At 59.9% G+C, this 17,308-nt stretch overlaps 1 protein-coding gene across 3 annotated transcripts in view; it reads left to right on the top strand.

Annotated features, from left to right (window-relative positions):
* Nucleotides 1-17,308, top strand: part of OLFM1 (olfactomedin 1) — a 37,817-nt gene that overhangs the window by 6,557 nt on the left and 13,952 nt on the right. The window contains exons 1-4 of one of the 3 annotated variants that reach the window (XM_065928050.1): nt 5,159-5,453; nt 7,342-7,491; nt 12,258-12,413; nt 14,565-14,784. In XM_065928050.1, the coding sequence (XP_065784122.1) occupies nt 5,304-5,453; nt 7,342-7,491; nt 12,258-12,413; nt 14,565-14,784 (676 nt within the window). In that variant the 5' untranslated portion in view covers nt 5,159-5,303. Of the gene's footprint in view, nt 1-5,158; nt 5,454-6,865; nt 6,990-7,341; nt 7,492-12,257; nt 12,414-14,564; nt 14,785-17,308 lie in introns of those variants that run through there. The other 2 variants (XM_065928052.1, XM_065928051.1) reach the window with 2 other exon arrangements.

The raw sequence follows: 17,308 nt of genomic DNA, 5'->3' as shown, positions 1-17,308 counted from the left end.
CGGTGTGACGGGGCCCCTTGCCTGGGAAGGAGGACCCGGAGGCGTCCGCGGCCCCGGAGCTCAGCCCCGACCCCGGGCGCCCTCTAAGCACCCCCGAACCTCTCGGGGCCTCTCCTGGGACCAGGCCCCACTTCTGCTGGTGTGCCTCAGACAGGGCGGGGCCGTGGCTTCCCGTCCCCGTCTGGGCGGATGGTCTGAGGCGACGGGTCTGTAAGGAGCGTGGGACTTTCCCGAGCGGGAGCAGAGGCTGTGGGCGGCCGGCTCTGCGGGCGGACGGGGCGGCAGTCGGGGGCGCCTCCCGGGACAGCCCCGCGGCAGCAGGGCGCTCGCCCTTGGGGAGGCGGCCGGCCCCCGTCTTGGGGTCTGAAGCTGTGTGTCCTGACAGTAGAGAGGGAACGCAGGCTTGGGCAGGCAGCGGAGGAAGGACGGCCCGTGGTCATCCCCCATGGTGGTCTCCCACGGCTGCTGGGAGGGCGGCCTCCTGCAGCAGCAGAAGGCCAGGTCCTCCCGCCCCCAGAGCTCCGAGGAAGGAAGGAGGAAGGCAGGGAGGCTCCACGACCCCGCTGTCCCCTTCTCTCTCTCTCCCCCTCCTCCGCGCCCTCACCCCCAGCCACACGCAAATAGCTGACGGAAATACGGATGTTCTTAAGCAGCAGAAAGGCCTGCACTCTTTCCTCTGGGGTCTGCCTTGGAGCGCGGGAGGCTGGCCCCGCCCCCGTAAGCGTCCACGAGCCCGGTGGGCCTGTTTCCTGTCCGTGGAAGGGAGGTGATCAGAGGCGCCTCCCTGACCCGCTCCCTCGCCCCGCGGCCGTGGTGGGGGGACCCTGTCTGCATCCAGGACCCCACCTGCCGTCCGCCCCTCGTAAGGAGAACAGGCTTGAGGTGGGAGGGCGCATCCAGGGTTACATAACGCTGGTCCCCACCTGCAGAGTCGGGAGGCCCGGGAATCCTTGTTTCCCATCTGCTGGTGCCTCTGCACGGAGCCCACCAAGGTCAAGGCTGGGACGGCCTGGCGTGAGGACAGATGACCCAGCCCGCAGGCCCCACAGGGATCGGGGAAGGGGAGGAGAGCTCCCCGCCCTCCCTCGGGCTTAGCTGACCGGAGCCCAGCTATGCTCTGGCAGGAACGGGGGGCGTCGTGCCCGCGGAATGGCGCAATTGGCCGGTATCTGCGGCCACGAAGACACGGTACCCCTGCACCTCGAGAGACCTCACGTGTTTCGGGCTACAGTCTGAGTGACCGTGTCCCCCCCACCGCCCACCGCATTGCGTATGCTGAGATCCTCACCCCCAGGGGTGATGGCACAAGGAGATGGGGACTTCAGGAGTTGCTCTGCCCTCCTGAATGGGATCGGCCCCTCCCGACAAGCTCCAGAGAGCCCCTCACCCCTCCCGCCACGCGAGGACGCAGGGAGGCGGGCCCGCACTGGACCGTGACCACGCGGCGCCTTGATCTCAGACATCCGGCTCCAGAACTGTGAGCAGGAAATGTCCGCTGTTCACCAGCCACCCAGCTGGTGGTCTCAGATGGCCCCAAATACCGTGACATCTGGGGGGCGGAGGTGGACCGTGTCTTTGAGCCTGGCCCTGGGAGAGGGGCTCCTCACGTGACCTTGGGCAGGTCTTGTCATCTTTCTAAGCCCCAAACGCCTCCTCTGTAAAGCCGGGCTGCCTTGGCACCATCCCGAGGGCCTCTGTAAGGATTCTGTGAGTGACTCATTTCATGTAAGGGTGTCTGGGGTGCGGTACCCACTCCGTTAGTCCAAAGATGCCTATTGAGGGCTGCGAATGTAAGTGAGCCCTGGCTCCAAGGAAAGCCGTGTGGGAACTGGGGTTTCGGTTCCTTGTAAAGAACACTCGGTGTTGGCCAGCGCCATGGAGCCTTTAATCCATATGCCTCCATCCTTCAACAAGCCACAGTGTGCTTTTGGAAATGCTGTGTAGCTTCTAAATCAAATTACACTTGCTGAGGCTTCTCACATGACCCTCTCCAAGTGCATTAAAAGCAGTCGTCTCTCCTACGGAATCACAGATCCCGGGCACTGGAGAGGACTTGGGTGGGGGATTAGATGGAAGTGACCTGCCTTGAACCTCCCAGTGGTTGGAGCCACACGCCGTCGGTTACAAAGCACAGGTGCGGGTCAGAGCAGCGGGGTACGGGGTCCCAGCTGGGGGAGCCGGCTGTGTCCACCGCACACCCCAGTGCTGTCCACCCACTGCCTCCGGGAGGGGAGGCGGGAACAGTGCGTCTGTTCGATTCTCTATAGCGAGCTGACCGGTGATGAGATGATGGCGAGGATTTAAGGGCGTCTGGTGGGTGTGAGTCAGCTTTCCTCCTGTCCCTCTCAATGCTCTGAGCTCCGGAGGATCAGCTTAGTTCCCTGGGAGCTGCAGGAATTCCAAGGTGCAGCCCGCATTTGACAAGCAGGTGTGAGTAACCCAAAGCTTTTTAAAGGACTCCTGTCAGCCATGCCTTATGGGGATGCCATAAACCCCTTCAGGCTCCCCTTCAGGACTGCAGGCTCAGGAGAAGTATGATAAGGGGGTTTCAAGTCTCCAGGCTGGCCCTCCGGTGCATCTGGGAGAGTCCCTTCGGGGGGAGCTGGGGACTGGCCCCTCCACCCTGGGGCTGTCTAGTCCCAGCAGGTCTTGGGAGCAGGACTTGGCTCCACCGGTGCAAATGACCTGGATTTCATTTCCTCCGCTGAACAGCCCAGCCAGGCTGGCTCTCTTCTAATTTAGAGTTCCCATTGTAAATCCCCTGGGACACTACTGCCATGAAATCAGATCAGAAGTTCTTCAAGATCAGAAGAGGTGTTTTTTTTTTTAATTCTCTGTGTCTGCACGTTTGGCGCTCACCTTCCTAGAACAGCCCTGGGTGCTGGGAGTTGTTTTCACATCCAGCAGTACCTCCTCCGTATTCGCATGTCTGTACCAACGGCATCTCCTGTGGGTGGTCTTTAGCCAAAAGCAGCTCTTAGGGGAGGCGGCGGGGGTGTCTGGGGGCGTCAAGTCCCAGCTTGGTCCCACGCCCACGCGTCAGTTGCTCCACTGAGGGTCCCCTCGGAGCACCCTGGGTCTTCTGCAAAGCGGGCGTGACGAGGGTGGGTACCCGTACTGGCTGCCATGCCTGCTCCTGCGTGACTCACTGAAGCCTCGCACACCCTGCTGTTATGCCCTTTACAGATGGGGAGACTGAGGCACAGGAGGGCTAATTACCTTGGCTGAAGTCTCACAACCAGTCAGGGGCAGAGAACCCAGGCTGCCCACACCCAGGCTGTCCGGCCGCAGACTCCGAACACGGAGCGACCACTCTGAGCCGCCTGTCTTGGTCGGTTGGCTGGCTGTCGGGAGGTTTTGGTTCCTGCACGGTGCTGGGAGTCTGCTCCGCCGTGCTGGTGTTTCTGAACTGGGAGATTACAGCCGGCGGCACCGCGTGTCCCGGCTCTGATCCGGGGCCTGCAGCTCGCTGCACCCGCATCGTGCACACAGGAGGTGATAAGAATCTGCTCCTTCCCGACGGCTCGCGTCAGGGTTTTGCAGACGCCAGCCTCGGGTGGGATCTGCAGCGGTCCCAACAAAATCGGGGGTGCGTGTCCTTCTGCAGCGGGAAGCGGGTGTGAATGATTTGGGTCAGCACAGCTCGAAGCCCTAAGTCGGTGTTTAACGTTCACTTAAGGAGAAAGGAGGCGGGCGTGGGGGACGGCCGCCCCTCACCGGGCGGGCAGCCTGGAGGCCTGCAGAGCCTGCAGTACCCGCCAGCACTGGGAGATGGCGCCCTTCCCCAACTCTTGAAATTCTCTGCCTGCCACCCAAGGGCTGCCTCAGATCCCGGCTTTAACCAGAGAAACAAGCCCAAGGCGCCCCTGCAGCTCGTGGGTCCCGCACCCGCGCTCAGGCCAGGGCCGTCCTGGCTGTTAGCGTCCTCTGTCCCTGGGAGCAGAGAGTGGAGCCCAGGAAAGCGGTGTCCCTCCTCTGTGGCCCCAGAAAGCCAGCGCCTTTCCGCCTCTGTCTGTGCTTCTGGCCTGCCCGGAAGGGAGATCGATTTCCACGCAGACAGAGACTGTTGTGGGGTGCTGCCCTTGGCTGGGGGGCCTGGGGGAGCGCCTTTCTTCTCCGTCAGAAGCCGCCTGCAAACTCTAAAGTCCTGTTAAGATGTGTGACCCCATCATGCCTGTGCTGCAGAGGGGAGTTCACATGTCCCGGCTCAGATGCTGCCAAGGGCTGGGGAGTTGTGCCAGCCTGCCTGGCCCCCCTGCCCCTCTGCTGGGGCACCAGCTCCCCCCACCCCGCAACCCCGAGGAGGAACCGTGAGGACACGCGCCCCTGGCCCCCAGGTCCTTGACCACCAGCTCCCCACCACCTGGACCATACTCACCCCGGGTGGGGTGGCCTTAGCAACCCCGCTCGGAGGCCTGAGCCCCTAACCCACGCCCAGCTCCTGCCCGGCTGCCACGTGCCCACACCCCTCACAGCCTGACCCGGGAGCCCGTACTGGCCGGTGCTAGGGCTGCCAGCAAAGGCCTGCGGGGTCCCAGCTGCCCTGGACTCCCAGAGGGGCCTCCCTGCTTCCCCTGGCCCCCTCCGCTAGCGCTGGGGCTACAGACCCCCACACGAGCTGTGTTTGGAACCAAGAGTTCGGCTGTCTGGTTTCTGATGGGCTCCCGGGGGCCTAGAGGGACCTGGCGGGGTGGGTGGGCGGGCGGGTGGGGTCTCAGAGCCGTGCCCGGGCCTGGCTGGGCGGCGGCCTTGGGGGTGGCAGAGCGGCGGCCCGCCCAGCTCGCGCGCCGAGGCCGCCGTGTTCGCGGGCGGGTTTTGATGACTTGCGGGGCGGTGGTCTGTCTGTCCTCGCGGTCGATGGGGCTCTGCAGACCTCGCTGCCAGCAGCCAGGGGGCGGCGGGGAGCCGGAGTGGAGAGGAAAAATCCACCCATTTCCTGGGCAGATTGCGTCGGCCGCCGCCCGGCCGTGTCCCCGCCTCCTGGCCGCGGCCCCCGCGCGCAGCCCGCGCGGCACTCGGAGCCGGAGCCGGAGCCCGAGCCGGCGGCCCTTCCCAGCGGCGGGCGGGCGGCAGCGGACGGCGGCAGCGGCGGGGCGGCCACACTCCCGGGCGCCCGGGGCGGCGCGGCCATGGCCGGGGCGCGCGGGGCGGCGGCGGCGGCGGCGGGCGGGCGGCGGCGGGCGGAGGGGGCGCGGGGACACGGCCGGGCGCCCCTGCCCGCCGCGGTGCCCGCCGCCTGAAGGCTGCCCGGGGCGCGGAGCCGGCGCCGGCGCGGCGCGGGCGCAGGAGGCGCTCCCGGCGCGATGTCGGTGCCGCTGCTCAAGATCGGGGTTGTGCTCAGCACCATGGCCATGATCACCAACTGGATGTCCCAGACGCTGCCCTCGCTGGTGGGCCTCAACACCACCAAGCTCTCGGCGGCCAGCGGCGGGACGCTCGATCGCAGCACCGGCGTAAGTGCGCCCGCCGCCCGCCCTGCCGGGGCCTCCTTCCCGCTCCCTCCCGCTCCCCAGCCCCGGGCGAGAGGGCGCCGCGCGGGGAGCAGGGCGCAGGGCAAGGGCACGCGCGGGACCCGCGCGGCTTCCGCGCGCCGCGGTGGCGACCCTGCTCCCCGCGCCCCCAGCCTCGGCCACTCCGCCGGTCGCGGGCCCCGCTGTGTGGCGCTTCCCGCCTCGGTCCGGTCCCCTCGCGGGGGCCTCCCGAGAGCCTGCCCGGGACTCAGAGGCTTGGAGTCCACATTCAACTAATACGTCCCTTGTTGACAAGGTTTGGAAACTGAGGCAGGGGTCTTGAGGACTTGTCCAAGGTCACTCAGCAAGTCAGAGGGAGACGCGGTGGCCCCCCTCCGGCCGGGTCCAGTCTGGGCTCGGAGCTGAGCCCGGCCCACTTGCCAAAGCCGGACTGGACCGGCCGGAGTGGGGCCCGCGCGGCCGGGCGGCCGGGCTGGGAGCTCCTGCCCTCGGAGTCCCGAGGCGCCTTTCCCCCTAGCCCAGGCGGAAGGCCCCGGTCCCCGCGGAGGGTGCACAGGGGCCGGTCGGGCCGGGAGGCGCAGCCGCGGGACTCGCGCCTCGCCTTCCGCGCCCCCTCCCGCCCTGCCTCCCCGGGCGCTTCTCGTCCCTTCTCGGTGCCCTGGGGGAGGGGGCGAGCGGCGGACTCGGGGAGTGGCGGGAGCGCGGCGGGCGGAGGAGGGGGCGCGCCCCAGGCCGGCTCCCTCTCGGCGGAAAGGAGAGGTGAAGGACACGCGCTCCTCTCCCGCGCCGTTCCCTCGGCTGTGAAGGGCGCCGTGCTCCGAGGGCTCTCCCGGTGACCCCTTCTGACCATCACCCGTCCGCCTCACCTGCCCTCCCGAGGACTGCATGCCGCCCTCTCCTTTGATGACTTTGTTCCTGCCTCCGGTCCTGTGCCCCCGGGGCTGGAAATGAATGAAATGCAATGTTTGTACCCTGGGCTCCATCCACCCAACTTCTCCCCATCCCCACGCTAAAAATAGCAGGGAGGTGACCTGCGGCCACCCGGCAGGCTGCAGGCTCTGTGCTCAGGGGGGTTTTCAGCCGGCCGCGTCCGCCGGGCCTGGCGGTGGGGACCACCTGCGCTCGGCTGCGGGGTGACACCGCGTCCGAGTGTCCGCAGCCGTGCGGCTCAGGCGTCGTGACGGGGCTCGGGCACACCTCGGGGCGGAGGCTGGCTGTGACCCCGGCAGAGCGTGGCACCGGCAACTTGGCGACGTCTGCCAACCGGCTCGTGGGCGGCAGCCTGTGTGGGCTGGAAGCCCAGCGTCCCCTCGGGGGCCTTCGCCAGGCGGCCGGGCTTGCGGCCGGGCTTGCGGCCTTCGCCAGGCGGCCGGGGCCTGGGGTCATCCCAGCTCTGGGCTCACAGGCAGCTGGATCCTGGCTGTTCCTCCCCAGCTTCGGGAGCAGCGGAGCGCGACTGCGCCAGCCGCCCCTGCTCGCCTTACGGGAGGAGATCTTGTTTCTGAATTACGTGCGGCTGTGAGTCAACCAGCCGCTTGCTTCCCTGCCTCGCTCCTTCACCCAGCTCCCAGCCTCTGCTCACCCCTCCCTTCCATCGAACCTGTCAGCTGGGTCAGACGCCAAAACTCTGAACATCCCCTAAGTTTCAAAATCCCTTGAATTAAAAAATATGTCTGAAAGAGCCTTGCCTGTTAGACTCCCTTCCGGCCCTGGGGATCCTGATGGGAGACCGTTTGGGTCCCCCCCCCCCCCGCCCCCGCCACGGTCAGCGGCTGTCTTTGGACCCCTTCTCCCTGCCCTTTCACGGGGGCTGGATGTGGATGGTCATGCTCCGTGGTCTCACTTTCTCTCCCTCCCCCCCGCCCCCCAGGTGCTGCCCACCAACCCTGAGGAGAGCTGGCAGGTATATAGCTCTGCCCAGGACAGTGAGGGCAGGTGCATCTGCACAGTGGTCGCTCCCCAGCAGGCCATGTGCTCACGGGACGCCCGCACGAGACAGCTGAGGCAGCTGCTGGAGAAGGTGAGTCTGCGGGGTGTGTGCGTGTGTGTGCGTGTGTGTGAGAGTCTGCGGGGTGCGTGGCTGTGTGTGTGTGTGTGTGTGTGTGTGTGTGTGAGTCTATGGGGGTGCGTGGCTGTATGTGTGTGTGTGTGTGTGTGCCCCGTGCTGGCAGCAAGGCGTGGCAAGCCTGCAGGGTGCGTCCCAGCTCTGAGGCCTCGCTCTCCCCCGACACGGCCTGCTGGGAATATTGGTGAATGGATGAAATGGATGGAGGGAGGGAGGGAGGAGACTCCCCCCAGGCTGCCCGGAGTGGGGGCAGTACTTCTGCCAGGAGCCACAGGGGCGGAGCGAGGGGGCATCCGGGCCTCTCTCCCCTCTCCCACACTGCCATCTAGGGCTCACGCCCACAGCCTGGGGTCTAAGGGACCAGAGCTGTCCCTGAGCCACACCTGGAGCGCTTCCGTGCTCCCGGGATCATGGCCGAAGTGGGGGCTTTTCCCTGCCTCTGGGTGGTTGGACTGAGTGCAGGCCATGCCAGGCATTCGCTCCTGTGGATGCCTTCCCGCAGATTAAGTCATCACCTTTGTGACTCATCTGGGAACAGCACGTGTGGGCTAATCTGCTCTGTCAGTTGCTCCTTGCAAGAGCTGGGTGAAGCTGGTGAGATTTTCACCCCATTTCAAGACATGGAATCTGGGTCTGGGGTGGCGGGCTGACTACCCCAAGGTAGACAGTCAGTGAGCAGGGGTGCCAGCTCTGAACCCAGCCAGCCCCCCTGCCCCGGCACCCCCTGCCCCCCACGGAGGCCCGTGCCCCGGATCATGGCCATCCCGCCTCCCGGGACAGTCCACATGGGAGCCCTGGGGTCTCAGAACCTGAGCGCCGGGTGTCCCGGGAGCTCCTAGTGGCAGGGGAGAGGGCAGCCCTTCTGCTCCATCACCACCCTCCCCAGGGAGATGGCGTGTGGCACCTCGGGACCCCTCGCTCACCACACGCACGCAGCACACATGTGCATATGTGCACAACTGCACACAAATACACAGAGACACCACACGCAAATGCACACAGATACTCATACACACACTCATACACACACACATGCCCCACACATACACACAGGTACATAGACGCACGGTCACACGCACACCCCACAAGGACACACACCTTCTTACACGCCACACACAATCACACGTAAACACACACACACACACCGCACACAAATTCACACACGTCACACAAACACACATGTATACACGCATCACACACATCACATACGAGTGCTCACTTATACACACGTGTATACATACATCACACACACATCACATACGAGTGCTCACTTATACACACATGTATGCCACACGCCCAGGAAAGCCGTGACTGCCCCATCAGCTGAGCAGCAGGAGCTGTGGAGGAGGTGTGCGGGGGCCTCCCTGGGGGGCCCTCCTTGGGGGGACTGCAAGCCCCGCAGCCCGCCCAGTCTGTCCAGCTCAGCGCAGGCCCTCTCTGGAAATTAGGAGGGCAGGGTGGGGGCTTCCTGGAGCTCTGCCCTCTGGAAGGGGCTGAGAGGGGCCTCATCCCCGCCCCAGGGCAGGGGGGCGGGGAGCCTGGCTCCCCTCGACGACCCCGTGTGCTCTACTCCACCATCTTCAGCTACCCCAGTAAATCACTGTAAAAGAATTAAAGAAAGATGCATGTAACCGGTTCCACACACATTTATTACCAGCAAACTAGACCAGAGCCTAATTGGGCCTTTAATTATTCATGATTGTGGAGGAGAGGGTGGAGCTTGGAGGGGCCTCGGGGGCTGGCGGGCGGCCCTCGAGCCCTGGGAGGCCTGCTCAGCTCCAGAAGGCATGCAGAGCCCCCAGGAACCCTGGCCTCGGGCGCCTTCCTGCCCGTGTCCGCCCGGCACAACTGCTGAAAAATTTAGAGCCCGATTTTACACCCTGGCGCGCACTGTGCTCTGGGGCAGAAACCGTCCTCGGTGTGTGGGGGGCCCTCCCACCCCCTCCTCCTCTTTCCTTCTGAGCATCTGTTCTCTCCCTGGGGCTGGGGTCCCAGCTTGCCTGCTTCTCCAGCCTGGGGTCCTGTTAAAACCCACCCCAGGAGCTTCCGAAAGGCGAGCCTTGCTGCTGCTTTGCTGAGGCCTGCAGTCTCGGAGGAGTGTCTCCTGAACGCAACCCCCTGCCCCCCACCCCCCGAGTTAGAGCCTCAGGCTCAAGGCCCAGAATTTGAAAGGGTGGGCTCTGGAGTCGGTCCAGGCCTTGCCTGGTGGCTGTCTGCTGTGGGACAGTCGCCAAGTCACCTAACTTCTCTGAGCCTTGGTCCCCTCAGTAAAGTGAGACTTGTGATAGCGCCTGCCTCCCGGGGTTTTGTAAAGATCAGATGTGATCCACAGCCCAGCGCCTGAAGCCTAGGAAACGTCCCATAGACACTGGTGATCGGGGTCCCCTCCAGGCCAGGGTGTCTGCCGCTCGGGTGGCCGCCGCCCTGCCCGTCTCAGCACCCACGGCCACCTTCGGCGGGGCGCGGACGGGTGCCCCGTGCCCTTGGCAGCTCTGTGACCTTGAACTCCTCGGTCGGCTTCTGGGGACACACTTTACAAGGAGGAGGGTGGACGCGCTCAGCGCAGGGCCTCCAGGCTGTGGGTCTGAGACCCACGGGCCTGACTGCCGCCTGGGGCTTGATTATCTGCTCTGATTGGAGGGAAAGGGAGGCGCTCGCCTAGCCTGGAAAGGACTGGAGGGGCGCGGGGGACTCCATAGGGCAAGTGAGTAGCTTGGCATCTTCAAAATGTGTTTCCTACATTTAAAATTTGATTTAAAACCATTTAAATTCCTTAAAACAGGACTTCCCTGTGGCTCAGATGGTAAAGAGTCTGACTGTGATGCAGGAGACCCAGGTTCGATCCCTGGGTTGGGAAGTTCCTCGAGAAGGGAACGGCGATCCACTCCAGTGTTCTTGCCTGGGGAATTCTGTGGACAGAAGAGCTTGCAGGCTATAGTCTGTGGGGTCGCAAAGAGTCAGACATGACTGAGCGACTAACACACAGACTCATTAACAGCATCCTTCTGGCGTTTGAACAGCCGGGAGGGCTGTGTGTGTCCTCCTGAGAAGACGGGCTGACGCCAGCGAGGGCCCAGCCGTTTCTGCCCAGCGGAGTCTAGTCAGCAGCTGCGTGGGTTCTGCTGTGGCTTCAGCAGTCCACCCAGGAGGGAGCGGGGGAGCAGGGTCTTGACTGCAGCTGCCGTTTTTGTTCCTTTTTCCTGCTATGGTTGTGCCTTACGGGCTGGACCTGTGTGCTGGTAACACGTGTGAACGAGGCCCTTCCACCTCCCTCCTGGCGGCTGAGACAGGGACGTGTGTGGCTGCTGCGCCAACAAGGTGATGGTGTTTCCAGCTGGTGTTTGGCCACTTCTGGCTCGGTGCATCAAGGAAGCCTCCCTGGAGGAGGTGGCATTTGTGTGGGGCCTGGAAGGATAAAGGAAATTCAAATTGTCCCAGAAGCCCGCAGTTACTCAAAGAGACAGAATAAACTGTTGTGGAGGGATGGGGGACAGGAAGACCTGAGGTAATAAAGTAAATATATTTCAGTTTCCCCTGAAGCATCTAAAGAGAACGGGTCAGAGTGAGTCATAGTCATCTACACGCTATATGTTATAAACCTGAAATTTTAAACCGAATTCATGTGTATTACTCTCAGGTAACAAACCATAAAACCCCGGGCATTTTTCAGCGCCAAGTTGAGCAGCATCAGTTTTCCGAACTGAGAAGCCTCTTGGTCTTTTATTTTATTTGGTGGGGGGACTGCACTATCATCTCTTTTGTTACTGACCAGGCAAAGCTGAGCCTCACACCCAAAGCAATTTTGTTTCCAAACGGGAGGGTATCTGCAAATTCAGCAAAAAAAAAAAAAAAAGTCAGTAATGAAGATTTGCGATTTTGGAGTTATCTTCCCGCTAGTGATTAGATTCGATTCTGAGAAAATGGCCCAGACGGCAACTGTGCACCTCTTTCCTCCTCCCCGCCACCCTCAATGCCTGGGCACAGAAGGGCAAGCCAGCCTCCTGAAAGCAGAATGCACTGGCAGGTAGCTGCCCTAAAACTGTTTTTCTTTTAAGCTCTCTGGAACCCTGTTGAATATTAAAGTTTCATCTTGAGGCTAGAATCAATTCAGATCTGCCTGTAAAGATGTAGAACAGCGATTCTTCATTTGCTGGGTGATTGATTCCTGACTCTATGTTCTGAATGTGCATGTTTGCAGAGCAGTCATCTGCCTATGATACCGCAGGGTGTGATGGATGGTGTGTGAGATGCGGAAGTAGGGAGCCTGTCGCCTGCTCCCCGAGCACTGCGCTTGTGCCCTCAGCCCGAGGTTTAGGGGGAGAGATCTGTACCCGGAGATAGAGGAGCCCAGCCGTGCTGCTCATGTTTGCTGGCATTTGTGCCTGATGGATTTCATCCCGCAGAATAGACACAGTTGCCTGTCCCCCCCAAGGAAAAAGCCACCCAAGGCCATGTGCCTGGAGCTTTGGCCCACAGGGAGCCAGAGGTCCCTGCACCCTGGCTGTAAGAACACGTCCTGCAAGATGGCAGAGGAAATGTTGACCAGACCATTTGCTCTGTTGAGGGATTCTTGCTCATAACAACCCGATACTGGTGACAAACTAGTTAAGTCACGCACAGGCCGCCTCCGGCTCCCGCTGCTGTCTCTGTGGGAGGCAAACACAATCTCCGGGCACCAGCGCACGCTCTGTCCTTGACCCTTTTGGTTGCCTTTTTGACAGGTGCAGAACATGTCTCAGTCCATAGAGGTCCTGGACCGGCGGACCCAGAGGGACTTGCAGTACGTGGAGAAGATGGAGAACCAGATGAAAGGACTGGAGTCCAAGTTCAGACAGGTGGAGGAGAGCCACAAGCAGCACCTGGCCAGGCAGTTCAAGGTACGCGCTGCGGCCCCCGCGCCTCCCTTCCCCTCCCTCCCCCCCTCCCCCTTCTCCCCTCCTCCTCCCTCCCCTCCCCCCTCCCTCTCCCTCCCCTCCCCCTCCCTCTCCCTTCCCTCCCCCTCCTCCTCCCTCCCCTCCCCCCTCCCTCTCCCTTCCCTCCCCCTCCCCCTCTCTCCCCCTCCCTCCCTCCCCCTCCCCTTCTCCCCTCCCCCATCTCTCCCCTCCCCCGTTCTCCCCTCCCCCCTTTCTCCCCTCCCCCTTTTCCCCTCCCCTTCTCTGAGACTGTGATTCTACCTCCTGCTCCCACTATCCCTCCAGAATAGCAGTTTGAAGCCAGGGAGGATCCCAGCAAGGATTGCTCTTTTTCTTGCCAATGGCAGCCTTCCTTGGAAGTAGAGAGGCCACCTGCCCTTGCCCTGGTTTGGAGGAAATTCACCTTGAAAGGTGCAGAGTTGAGGTGCGGTTTTCACACCTATTAGCCTCCCAGGCCAGGACCCCAGGCTCCAGCTTCTCCAGCCAAGTCACAGATTAGCTGGGAAGGGACGCGATTGGTCCTTCCCGACCCACGACTGCTGCAGGTGAATCACATTAGCCAAGGATTAGCTTAATTGATTAGAGCCATTTCTAAGCAGGGATTGCTCAGGGCAGTTCTTCACATCTGACCTAATTTAGCGGCAACAGGGCTTGCTGTAGATTTGCAGGGAAGGCAGAGAGACACCAGCATCTTTCTCACCTCCTGGTTGGTCTTTCTTTTCTCCACATAACTCCGCTATTAAAGCCAGAGTTGGTCTCACCTAAAATCATATATACATATGTACAGATATGTATATATACACCTAGAGTTTACTCAGCTTCAGAATCATTAAATTGACAAATGATATGCACCTTAATTAAGGCGTACACGCATGTTAATTAGAAACCGAGCCCAGATGTAAATGAACGGGTCAGATTACACAGCCCCGCTGGACTGCAAACTGCTGACGCTCTGGGTCTTCCGGCCTTTTTATGCTAATGTTTTCCTTTGATGCTCTCCCTGCGTGCAGCAAGAACTAATTCACTTGTAAAAGCCGTACATTATATAGACGAAATGGCAAGCTAATGAAGTTACAAATCTGTATGATAAATAAAATAATAGCAGCTTGATCCTGTTGAGGAGAAATGAGCTGATCTCTCTTGCTGGACTCCGGTGGACCTGTCCTTGCTCTGACATGTCACCATGAATTATCTCAGAGAGAGACTTTGACCTGCCTGACCCGAAAGAGCTTGTGTCTCTGCTCATAAGGCCAGCGCTGTCTTCCCGGGGTTACTCTCAGATTCCTCTAGGGGTGTCTTCAGCACCCATGGGCTAGCTCCTCTTTGCAAGCATGCTCTCCTAGTTCCCAAATCTTGAATCCTATGGCTCTGGGGGGGACGTCAGGCTACCCTTGCTTCTGACCACACTTCAACTGCCTTGAACTCTTGCAGCAGCAGTAGCTGTGAGGGTCCCTAAATGACTGTGAAAGCAGTTTGTCTGGACTGACTCTAGTCTTGAAGCGTGATTTTTTTTAAGTAATGGTTAAAATATTTGTCTGTTAATGACTATCTGTTTCAGGCAGGCTAGTAAGCTAGTTCTTCAACAGTTTTCATTTTCTTGCTTGCAGGGCTAACTTAAAAGAGTTTTTTCAATGCTGCAGACTGAAGAAGCAGTCCACTCCCATGTAACCATGACAGAGGGCCAGAGAGCTTTTTTGCACCCTGCATTTTTACAATTATTTCCCGTTACTTAGCACCATGCCCCTAAGGAACCTTGAACACAGCCAGGATCTCTTTTGCATGTGACTGTAGATGCATTTCATGAATAGTTTGAACCCTTGTCAATGCATTTTTTGAAAAAACAAAAACAAACAAAAAAAGAGATACTTTGTGTATGTGACTTAAAGCATGTAACCTTAAGATGTTGCATTCTAAACTGACAATAAAGGCCTTTCCCAAATATGTTGGTGTTCTGAAGACTGTTTAATATACTCTTCTGTGGACCAGAATAAATCAATCTATAAAGAAAGCGGGAGTGTGGACATTTTCCCTCACCTAGGGAGAAGCCAGGCCAAGGCAGGGTGTTAGAAGTTTTTGCACGCATCGCACTGAACCCAGCTTATTTTAACCTTGCAGGCGATAAAAGCGAAAATGGATGAACTTAGGCCTTTGATACCTGTGTTGGAGGAGTACAAGGCCGATGCCAAATTGGTATTGCAGTTTAAGGAGGAGGTCCAGAATCTGACGGCAGTGCTTAACGAGCTGCAAGAGGAAATTGGCGCCTATGACTACGATGAACTGCAGAGCAGAGTGTCCAATCTTGAAGAAAGGCTCCGTGCATGCATGCAAAAACTAGGTAGGCCCAGAACCCCGTGGGCGGGCACTGCATCGCCCACCCGCCGCTGGCTCACGCAGGCCCAGGGAGTGGTGCTGAACCGGACAGCGCCCGCCTGGCTTCCCCAGCGATGGCTGGGTTAGGGCGCCTGGGCAGGGTTGCCTGGGCAGGTAGCTGAGGAGTGTAGGCCGCGCCTGTCCTAGGGCCTTGTCCAACCGTGCAGAGGCCAGCTCACAGACCCCACAGAGTTGCACATCTGGAAAATTGATGTTAGATGAAGACTGTGTGTGTGTGCACGCGTGCGTGTGCGCTTGTGTCTGTGTGTGTTGGGTGGCTTTTTAGGACAGGAGTTTCATAGAGCTGGAAGCACATCTCATCCCCTCCAGCTTTCAGGAGAGGGCTGACAAAGCTCCCTGAGAAACTGAACCATGCAGAAAATTCCATCACGTCAAGGCGGAAGGCTCGCCATTCATAGCAAGCAAGGGAGTCCCTCTAGCACCAGGAGCCCCGGGCTCCTTCTGAGTCTTGTCTGGTGGATACCCATCACCTCATCAGCTTTCTGGTTAATTTAGCAAATCCTAACATGTCCAAGTCGGAGTCCACTTTGAAAATGCACATTTTAAATCCCAATTCCATTTTTAGGTTTTCTCAGAAAAGATTGGCTGGCCCTTCTCAGTCACTGTTTTCTAATGCAAAGGTTATTCATTTTCTCATTGTTTACTTTTTAGAGTAACTTAGGGTAATGCCTCTTTATACACAAGTTTCTTTAGGTTTTAGCTGGTGTGTTCACTTGATTCTCTTTTCATCCCCCACCCCCCGCACACTACAAATGCCTTATTTTAAACTTAAAACATCCCAAAAGAACAAGTACTTAAAAAAAAATTCCCAGTGCTATCGGGTGGGAGACAGAGAACGTTCAAAGGGCGAGGAGACAGAGCCAGCCAGCCTTTTGTTTGAACAGGTTCCCACGCCTGGGTTATTTTTAACGGTGTTCTGGGTGAGTCCCCCAGGCCCAGCGAGGGCGGTGAGCGGTGCTGGAGCCTCGGAAGGAGTCTGTTGTGATGCGTGCGCTTGTCGGCGTCACGTGAGGGATTCTGTGCTCCCGCTCTTCACATGTGCTGCCTCGTAGCCACGTCCTGCTGTGTCCGGGGCTGGGTGACCTGGGACAGCTTCAGGATGGGTCTGGGCTGGACGGTCTCCCCCCGCCCTCCCACGTCAGCATCCGGGAGTCAGCAGGAGTGTTTGCAGTGTTACTGGGTGTCGGGCTTATCCGTGGTTACTTCTGGCAGACACCGCCTTTGGTTTCCACCTGTAAAGACGCTCGCTCCCGTCCCGCTCTCCAGACCCTCCAGATGCTCCCCTGAGGGCTCTCTCTTGTGGCTCATTGCAGACAGCACTGTTTTTATTCCCTGGTAGACAGACCATGTAGACCAGTGAGAAACCAAGATTAAACCTCCACATTTTCCGATTAACCGATCAAGCAGCAAGGTGGAAATTCAGAGAGAGAAGTTAGCGCTGATGAGACGCTAGGAGCCTTTGCAGGAGAACGCTGCCCAGTCCAGGCGGGCGGCCTTCCCCTCCAAACTCGGCCTATTTTTAGCAGCTCGGTGAATTCGTTTTTGGGCTAGAGATCTTGGGGCTTTCACGTGGCCGCCCTCGGGGAGTGAGGAGAGAGGACACGGGCCCCCAGAGCCCTGCTCTCCACGGCTGAGTGCAGCCGCTTCTGTGCGTAACTCCTTCTTCAGAAGGACCTTGACCCGGAGGGGGCCTGCTGAGCTGGTGGCGGCGGGGGCGGGCTGGGGTCTGCCTTTAACCACACTTGGCAGGCGATGCAGGAGGGCAGCAAACCGAGGACCCCGCCAGGTGGTGAGGGCCGTGTGGCTCAGCCAGGGCACTGGCCACTTCCGGTTTCAGCCACCTCTTCATCGTAAAACGAAAGCAGAGGGGTCGCTGCGTGAGTTCACATCACGGACTGACCGCGCCTGGCGTGGAGGAGGGGGTGGAGGCACACATAGGCAGGTGAGGAGGTAGTAAGTGATAGACGTGGTTGCAAGGTAGACAGCTCGGCAGATGGCAGTCAGGGAGGTGGGTAGATGGACAGACCACAGGTCGCAGATTTAGCTGCTGCTTCCCCCACGTCCTAGGTTGTCATTCAAGCTCGCTACTTAAATCCCAACTGATATTCTGTGGCTACTTCATTTAGTCTTTATTTTAGGTACAGATAGGTACAAGCAGGTACCATCTTAGCAGGCTGTTTTCCTTGCTGGGAGGCAGCCGATGAGCATAGCACAAGGAAGCCAGCCGCCCTCACGATGCCGTCCTGGGCGGGCAGGACTCCTGGAGCCAGCGTCTCAGGGGCCAGCAGTTCTTCCCCGGCCCCTGCCCTCCCCGCAGCCCCCCCCACCTCGCCCTTTGGTTCCGGGTCTCAATGCCTGCAGGCCCCTTGCTCTAGTGAAGAGCATCTCGGTGACCCTCCGGCCGTGAGACTGGGGACCAGGGTCTCCCTGCAGTTTCCCCAGAGCCCTCTTAATTAGGTCTCTCCTGT

This window comes from Muntiacus reevesi, chromosome 3 (genome assembly GCF_963930625.1).
Source record: "Muntiacus reevesi chromosome 3, mMunRee1.1, whole genome shotgun sequence".
In the NCBI taxonomy this organism is placed as follows: Eukaryota; Metazoa; Chordata; class Mammalia; order Artiodactyla; family Cervidae; genus Muntiacus; species Muntiacus reevesi.
This window is presented reverse-complemented; position numbering and strand designations above follow the sequence as displayed.